General features: G+C 48.0%; 1 protein-coding gene across 1 annotated transcript in view; it reads left to right on the top strand.

The window, feature by feature from the left end:
• ENPP6 (ectonucleotide pyrophosphatase/phosphodiesterase 6) overlaps window positions 1-1,194 on the top strand; it is a 30,908-nt gene extending 29,714 nt beyond the window's left edge. The window contains exons 8-9 of the mRNA XM_010002504.1: window positions 145-268; window positions 992-1,194. Coding sequence (XP_010000806.1) covers window positions 145-268; window positions 992-1,194 — 327 coding nt within the window. The remainder of the gene's footprint in view (window positions 1-144; window positions 269-991) is intronic.
• Window positions 1,195-9,229: the final 8,035 nt, after the last annotated feature.

Raw genomic sequence — 9,229 nt, 5'->3', positions numbered from 1 at the left:
CAGCACAGCCAGGGGCAGCCCTGCCCAGAGCCGAGCCCTGCGCAGCAGGGTGCGGGGCCGGAGGGGCTGGAGCAGCACCGGGCAGCGTGGCACAGCGCCCTGCCCCGCAGCACAGGCAGGCACTAACTCTGCTTCCTCACCCAGAGCAGGGACAAGCTGCCCTTCTGGGAGAATGGGACAGGTTGGAAGGAGGCCTGGCAGAACGGCTGGCACGGCTATGACAACGAGCTCATGGACATGAGAGGCATCTTCCTCGCATACGGGCCAGGTACAGTGCCAGGATCGCTGGTGTCCCGCTCCCTTGCAGCCCTGTGGCCCCTGCCCCAGCATCCCTGGCATATCGGGACCCTGATTTGGCACCCTGAGACACCCCAAGATTGCAAATAGATGGCATTATTTCCTCACTATGGCTGAATGCTGGGGAGGTTTCCAGCTCTGTATCTGTTTTAGAGCCAGAGAAACAGGGCAGAGAGACATAAAGGGATCTGGTCAGCCCCTCTCTGACTTCCCAGCACAGTAACTCTATTACTTTGCCCTGTTTTCCAAGACTGGCCTAAATTTTTCAATTCTGTTTGAAGCACACACGTTCTGCTTTTCCTGGTGGATTTGGACTCACTATCCCAGAGCACTTTCCCTGGGAAGGCTGGAGCACACCTCAGCCTGTCAGCGGGCAGGCACGAGGGCCCCGAGTCCCGCTGCACCAGCGGGTAACACTGCCCAGCACCCTGACACGAGCAAAAGCAAAGCAAGAATGGGCCGTGCAGTTATTTCAGGCTATTAAATCTGCCAAGCATACACAGTAAAGTAGCTCCTGTATCTAATAAGTTTATTAATTGGCCTTTTTTTAGTTTTTTAGGATAGAAATTGTTGGGAAGTAAACCCGATGAATTAGAAGCTCTGGCATGTTCTTGCCGAGCTGCGCTGCCCCGCCTGCCGGGAGCTGAGCCGGCCGGGGGACGCCAAACCCTCTCTCTGCCTGTTTTCCCTGCAGATTTCCGATCCAACTACCGAGCGCCTCCCATCAGGTCCGTGGATGTTTACAACATCATGTGCAGGCTGGCAGGGATCCAGGCGCTGCCCAACAACGGCTCCTGGTCCCGGGTGGAATGCCTGCTCCGGGACGCGGCCCCGCTCCCCGCCCGCAGCTGCGTCCTGGCGCTGCTCGCCCTGCTCGCCCTGCTCTCCGCGCTGTGACCCCCCCACAGTGCCAGGCAGCGTCACCAGCAGCTCCGTTCTGGTTTTTTCTTTTTATTTTTCTTTTTTTTAAGTTCTCCATTTGCATAACAACTTCCTTAATAGAACGTTGCCCCCTACCTCTCCACCGTGCCGCGCCGTGACTCTGACCCACCCAGCTTCTACAGGGGCTGCGTACGACATGAAGCCGTGTCTTGTGCTGCTCTAAGCACATCCAGGGAAGCTGGTGTTGCTGCTCCAGATTTACGGCACTGGTCACAAGAGCAGAATCCCAGCTGCCTGTCCACACAACCTTCTGGTGTGGAGCTCTCCAAGCATCAAATGCATCTTGCCCCAGCATCTTTAACTGAGAAGCTGCCCCTGGCTCCCGGTGCTGAGAAGCTCAAGGGTGAAGACAGACCTCTGTCCCTTTGTGTCCTTTCCGGTTTACTCCGTCTCCAGCAGAGCCCCAGCTTCTCCTTACAGTACCAGACAGCACCAACACGTGCTTCAGAGAGCTCTTTGCTGAGCATTTGTAATGTTGAGGGGTGGATGAGCAGGAGAGCAGTGAGAGCATCCTACTTCTCTCAGCCTTTCCTTCTTCCTTTTCCTCAAAGTGAGCCCTGGCCCTGCACACCTCAAAGGCCAGGCTTTCCTCAAGGACCACAGTGGAGGGGAGGGCTGGGAAAAGGGAGCAATAAAAATCCTCTGCCTCAAAAACAGGAGGAAAGTGAAAAGGCATCTGAACACACAGAGAGTAGGATGAGGAAGCCTGGCATTTAACAACCTCTGCTTTTCCTGGTGAAGATATTCTCTGCTCAGATTTCGGGGGTTTGTACCCAACTGCTTTTATGAAGGTTTTTCAACAGTGCTTTTCTACCACCTGTTGCTGTCTACACCCCTGCCTGGTGAGCAGCACATTACCATTTATTCTGAGATGGGGAGAAAATGGATCTCCCACTCTCTCAGTTAATCCTAGCTAGTATTTCCACCACAGGCTATCAAGCCAAACCAAAGTTGTAAACAGTAAAGTTATATAGCAGGAGAGGATGGAGCTGTTGTTGGAGGTAAGGCCTCTGAAAGGTAAGTTAAATGGGTGATGTAATCCTGAAAACATCAACGTGGCAGATATATTAAATCCTTGAAAAAACTAATTTTGCCCTACTTATTCACTCCAGTGCAGCCAAAGATCCACCTTGGGCTGATGTTCAATGCAGGGCTGGTGGCAGAGCCAGCACCATGGTCTGTTAGCTCAGAAGATGCATTTCACCTAACTGCCTAGTTGTCTGGTTGTCACAGTCCTTGGTGTTACACGCTGGGATGTAGGTATGGATGCTGTGGCGGGTCACTAGAAGGGTGTTATTTTTGCATCATTAAACTTCCACTGTGAAATAAGCTTGTCTAGAACAGGGCTGTAAGGGTCTGATCCTGCAAAGTGTTCCTTCCAGGCCGTGGCCTTCAGCAACGCTTTTGGGAGTGCTCAGCACTTCTGATATACATCTGAACCAGGGGCTTTCTGTAACAGACTGCCTTTGGAAGGATTTAGGTCCTTCCCCATCCAAAATAAACCCCTAGGACTTATTATTCCTATGGATCCAGAACCAAGCACCATCCAGGTATGTGTGGTACAGTGAGCTTAAGGGTGAATGATTACACCAAGGAGAAAACAAAACAAAACAAAACACCAAATTAAACCTGACAAAAAACTTCTGTAATAGCTGTGAAGATTTATGTAATGTGTTTTTAAAGCTCAAGTGAACCTTCAAATCAATTGGGGGAAAAAAAGGAGAAAATCAGTCTTTGTTATTAGACTGTTCAGTATAAAAGGCAATTTAGTGCTTTCGAAGCATTTGCAGTAGCTGTAAAACAAGCACCTATTGTTCAGAGTTCCCTGTTGCTCTTTAATGGACCAAGCTCAATGAATTCACTGGAGCACATTTTTTAAAGCAAAAAATTTCTCAGTATACAAGATAACTAAATTACTAAATTACCAAGTTTTGTTTGAAAATCAAGAGGATAGATACAGTCAGTGCCTGCTAATCCCTTCACAGCCTGCCACTTTAACTCTTACGCTGAACACAACCCAAGGTAATTTTATAGAAGAAAAGATCCTAAAGGTATAAGGGTATATTCAGATTCTCCATCACACAAGCAGAAGTTGGAAATAACAAATGGGGTCCATTGAGTTGTTCCCGGGACGGTCCACGACACACAAACCCAACATTGAACCCTGGGACTACTTTGTGTAACTGATTTTTCCCAGTGTCCACATGCAGATACTGCAGAATAAATCTTTTAATTGCAAGGTTATTTGCTTGCCCTTAATGCCAGAATTGTGTTTATGGCAATGCGCTTCAAAAGATACTTGAATTGTAAAGTGAAATTTGACAGCAGACCTACAAGAAGCTCATTAGCTTCAGGAGAACTACAGATGATTATTTTCTGAGAAGTGCAGCTTTCTTCCTCAGAAATGTTGCACCTCTGAATCAGCTCACATTCTCATTCAAAAATGAAGTGTCTTGACTCTAGCCTATTTTTCTGTATACTATGCAGTGGAGGTGGGTGTATTTTAAAACCTATTTCTGAGTGATGTTTTTGTACAATGACTAATTGTGAATGAGTGAATAATTCTAAGAATGCTGGTAGCAAAAACTATGCATCTTTTTGTAAATACTGTAAGATTTTGGAAAAAAAAAAACAACAAACAACAAACCAATAGACCCAAACCACCTCTGTAACATCTTGCCTTTCTTGTTTGATTGCTGCATCAAAGTGTGATAAACGGTGTTTGAAGCTTGTGCTGATTAATCATCAGAAAGATGAATGATAACATTGTTTAGAAATGGCTAAGTTGTCAGCATGTAAATTAGGGATATTAAATACATCACACGAGATACTGTAGCTTGTATACGCAGTCCTTTTTTTCCAGATGTATTTCAATATTAAACCTTTTGAACATCCATCCAGGAACATGTAATTTACCCTAGCAAATGGATGTGACAAACCATTTTGCTCTTCTGAGAAGAGAGGTGAGCCTTGGACACGCTCTGTGGACCCACTTCTCCCAGCCCACCTTGTTACCATCACATCAGCCACTTGCACAGAAGTCAGGTGCATCGTCACAGGTGTCAGGGTCCAGTATAGCTTGGGCTTTCCAGAGCCCTCACAGTACACCCTACACAGTACACAGCACAGGATGATCAAAATGGCAATGAGACCTCAAAAACCAACACCAAAGGCCTCAAGAACAATGGGAACCTAATTCCACTTTAAGCTCCACAAACCAACAATAACATTCATGGAACAGACTGATCTAATAGCAATAAGTCTTCAAACCTACTCAGTGGAACTTATTTTGTTTCCTTACATGAACTGACCACAAGGACAGGGAGGGGATGATGTCAAGAAGTCAAGTCTAGGAAAGCAGCCTAGGTATACCACTGAGTCCTTTTATTCACAGCAGGCCTCCCTTTGAACTGGCAGCACCACAGCGACTTCCCAGAGCTGGATGGTCCCCCTTTTTCCCACCATGTGGGTGCTGTCAGCAGGAAGGTACTGAAGGACATGGGAACAGCCTGGGAGTCAGCCTCGGTCAGGTCCCCAGAGCAGTGCCAAAAATGGCTGGACCTTTTCATCCATGAACTTGGCAGTCATGGAAAGAGCATGACTGGCCAGGGCTCAACAGATGAGCCCTCCAGCAGCCCTTGGGATGCAGCCTGTGTTGCTCACACAGACTGCAGCCCCATGGAGACACCTCCCCTGAGCCTGCCCAGGGCCTGCCACAAGTACCAGGACTTCACACTAAGGGGTGAATTAAGAGATCTGGTGGTGCTGGCCACCTCCCTGCTGTTGTAACTGCTGAGCAGAACTCAAAACATCTGTTAGGCATTAAACTCTACACATCAGGGGAAGATGCAGACCCAAAAAGCTCTGGGCACTTGGAAGTGAGAGTTACTGGAAAAGCTTGGTGTAACATTTCCTCCTCCTCCTTTTCCCTGTAGGGCTGCGGCTCCAAACCCAACAGGAACTTTTTTAAGAAAACATAGGCTAATGAAGGGAAACCCTACATTTTAGCATAACAAGTCTTAAATAGCTGTTTTGAAATACAACTTTAACCTACATGGAAAAATGTTGTTTTTTTTTTTTTTTTGTAGGTACTGAAACACATTTAGGTAAAAGGGAAGATTATTGTGGAGTGCTCAAAAATAACATTTCACAATTACACTGTAATAATTCTCAAGCTTCGCAAGATGGTTCATAGAGTCATAGAACCATTAAGGCTGGAAGGGACGACTCTGCTGCTGGGGGCAGTGACCGGGGCAGCACAGGCAGCAGGGGCCGGGCCCCTGCTTCTTTCCTGGCCAGATAACCTGAGCAGCAGGGCTGAGCGGGAAGAAATCCGTTCATTTGAGGCAGGAGGGTTGTAGACAGCAAAGTAAGAATGGGGATTTTTTTTTGTTCGTTCTGTGTTTCTCAAGGCAGGTTTTTTTCTGTCTCTTCCCTTGAATTCACTTTCTGTTACCCTGAGCCTCTCACCCCAGACCTGCTGCCTCTGTGGTTTCCTGAGGGAGCCTCCTGCCCTGCCTCATCCTGCTTCTGCCCAAACTTCGGGAGGAGGGTGAGTGGCCTCAGAGGGACACGGGCAGTTACGCGGTCCTTAAGCTCCTTGGCAGGAGTCAGCTGGATATACTTCCAGACTCAGGGGACTTGGGCTGCTTGTAGAGCTGCTTTTGTTTTTATTAAAGCCTGATCCTGTTAGTGGGAAACAAAATGCATGTGCTAAAGAGGGGAGCAGGGAGCAAAATCAAAGGGTCTCAGGCAGTACCCCTAAACATCAGCCTCCTCCAGCGGGACCGCGAGGGCATCTCCCGCATCTCCCGTTCCCTGTAATTGTGGGAGTGGGCACTGCTGGCTCCCCAGCAGAGCAGGAAGGTACTGAAGGACATGGGAACAGCCTGGGAGTCAGCCTCGGTCAGGTCCCCAGAGCAGTGCCAAAAATGGCTGGACCTTTTCATCCATGAACTTGGCAGTCATGGAAAGAGCATGACTGGCCAGGGCTCAACAGATGAGCCCTCCAGCAGCCCTTGGGATGCAGCCTGTGTTGCTCACACAGACTGCAGCCCCATGGAGACACCTCCCCTGAGCCTGCCCAGGGCCTGCCACAAGTACCAGGACTTCACACTAAGGGGTGAATTAAGAGATCTGGTGGTGCTGGCCACCTCCCTGCTGTTGTAACTGCTGAGCAGAACTCAAAACATCTGTTAGGCATTAAACTCTACACATCAGGGGAAGATGCAGACCCAAAAAGCTCTGGGCACTTGGAAGTGAGAGTTACTGGAAAAGCTTGGTGTAACATTTCCTCCTCCTCCTTTTCCCTGTAGGGCTGCGGCTCCAAACCCAACAGGAACTTTTTTAAGAAAACATAGGCTAATGAAGGGAAACCCTACATTTTAGCATAACAAGTCTTAAATAGCTGTTTTGAAATACAACTTTAACCTACATGGAAAAATGTTGGTTTGTTTTTTTTTTGTGTAGGTACTGAAACACATTTAGGTAAAAGGGAAGATTATTGTGGAGTGCTCAAAAATAACATTTCACAATTACACTGTAATAATTCTCAAGCTTCGCAAGATGGTTCATAGAGTCATAGAACCATTAAGGCTGGAAGGGACGACTCTGCTGCTGGGGGCAGTGACCGGGGCAGCACAGGCAGCAGGGGCCGGGCCCCTGCTTCTTTCCTGGCCAGATAACCTGAGCAGCAGGGCTGAGCGGGAAGAAATCCGTTCATTTGAGGCAGGAGGGTTGTAGACAGCAAAGTAAGAATGGGGATTTTTTTTTGTTCGTTCTGTGTTTCTCAAGGCAGGTTTTTTTCTGTCTCTTCCCTTGAATTCACTTTCTGTTACCCTGAGCCTCTCACCCCAGACCTGCTGCCTCTGTGGTTTCCTGAGGGAGCCTCCTGCCCTGCCTCATCCTGCTTCTGCCCAAACTTCGGGAGGAGGGTGAGTGGCCTCAGAGGGACACGGGCAGTTACGCGGTCCTTAAGCTCCTTGGCAGGAGTCAGCTGGATATACTTCCAGACTCAGGGGACTTGGGCTGCTTGTAGAGCTGCTTTTGTTTTTATTAAAGCCTGATCCTGTTAGTGGGAAACAAAATGCATGTGCTAAAGAGGGGAGCAGGGAGCAAAATCAAAGGGTCTCAGGCAGTACCCCTAAACATCAGCCTCCTCCAGCGGGACCGCGAGGGCATCTCCCGCATCTCCCGTTCCCTGTAATTGTGGGAGTGGGCACTGCTGGCTCCCCAGCAGCCTTCTGTTGCTCTCAGGATATTAATAGTACCCTGAAACATTACTCAGCACTTAGATATATCTCTTGGTGAATATTAATTAAGCCTCAGCATTGACTGGAGGCTCCGGCATCGCTTCCCTGTTGGATAGGAGCGGGAGGCGGGGCGGGGCCATTGCCAAGACTGCGGATCCCAGACAGGGTTTGCCAGGGTGGGGGGATCAGCTGCAATCCCCACCATCTGCCCTACCAGGCTGTCTCCTTGCGAGGGCTCCCAGCCACCACATCACAAGTAAATGTATATAACTGAGCTGCATCTCCATAAGGGGCAGTTTTAACCTTCCTTTAGTAGTCCAACGTGCTGCTGATCCTGCAGTGCTAGAACAAGGAGTGCATTGGCAACCACTGTTTTGTGCTCCCCTACCCAGGTGAGTTTTGCCCCTGCAGGCCACAGCCACACAAAGGGAATCAGGAGGGGCCAGCTTCTGATTTCTGTGAAGAGCCTCTTTCCCCCTCCCTGAGCCCTGAGCAGAAGGAGGCTCTGAGAAATTCAAAATTTGGTTTTTTTAAGTGTTTGTTTGCCTGCCTATGTATCCATTCATCCACCCATCCATCCATTCACCCATCTACCCATTCACCCATCTACCCTTGTCTGTAAATCTCTCTCTCCCTTGCTACTCCTTCAGTGTCTTCCCCATGTTGGTGGAGCTTTTTTGGGCAAGATCTTCTTTCTGTGACTGCCAGAGTAGGTAGCGCTGTGGTTTTCAGCTTGCACGTCACTGCTTGTCCCTAAGGATCCTGAGGGTAGGAAAGGGGTAATCCTGACTGGCCACATCCAAAGCCCTGGGTACATCTCAGCTGCAAAAGATGCTGTAAGAGAGAGGGAATGCATCCCTTGTCCAGCCATGGAGGGAAGCTCCAAGCATAGATTTAATAAGGAAAACACTTTTGGTTTAAGAGTAAGGTTTTCCTGTAGCAGCTCTGAAGGAGAACAAAAAAAGCTTAATGTCTTTTAAGGTGGAGTTCAACATCTTAATGAGCTACAACTTGCTTTCTTACACTGCTGCAGGGGCTGGATGGGATGACCTGGAAGGTCTCGTCCTGCCCTAATCTAAAATGTTTCCTTATTAGAATGATTCTGACAAAGACAAACAACTTTTTAAAAAAAAAAAAAATTATTATTTTCTCTAATCAGAATAAATTTGAGAGAGCTTTTAGCTTTCACTTTACATTTCATATAGCCTCTTCTTGCAAGAAGAAATGGGATGAACACACAAGTCCCACTGACAAGATGTTTAATTGCCATGATGTGGGGATCTTTCCAGGGAAAGAATGACTGTTTTATGCAGAAATAGCTGAATACAACCTGGAAAGGCCCAGCAATTAATCACACATTTGAAGAAATACAACACAGTCACAGAGGATTAATTTTAAATGCTCACTGCTCTATTTTGGACAATGACAAATTAAGGCCCATACAAAAGCAGGTGTGGCTCATGAAGAAGTCCTCTGAGGGCAATTAAAAATGGGAAACAATCTGGTAAGTGTGCAGATGTGACAGCTAGAGCAGCTTAAGAAATTAATACAAAGGAGGAGGATGGAGGAATTAACAGTGTAGGAGCTGAGACAAATGAAACAGGATCTGCTCTCCCGATCGGGATGCACAGTTGTGAGTGAAGAGCCTCATTGTGTGGGATGGCAAAGCTGTGACAGCCACGGGGCCTCAAGAGTGGCTGGCCCGTGGCCGCCCTAGACAGGGTGGAAAATAAACCATC

The sequence above is a fragment of the Chaetura pelagica genome, unplaced genomic scaffold (genome assembly GCF_000747805.2).
Source record: "Chaetura pelagica isolate M959 unplaced genomic scaffold, ChaPel_1.0 scaffold67, whole genome shotgun sequence".
NCBI lineage: Eukaryota > Metazoa > Chordata > Aves > Apodiformes > Apodidae > Chaetura > Chaetura pelagica.
Note: the sequence above shows the minus strand (reverse complement) of the source record. Positions and strands in the feature narration are given on the sequence as shown.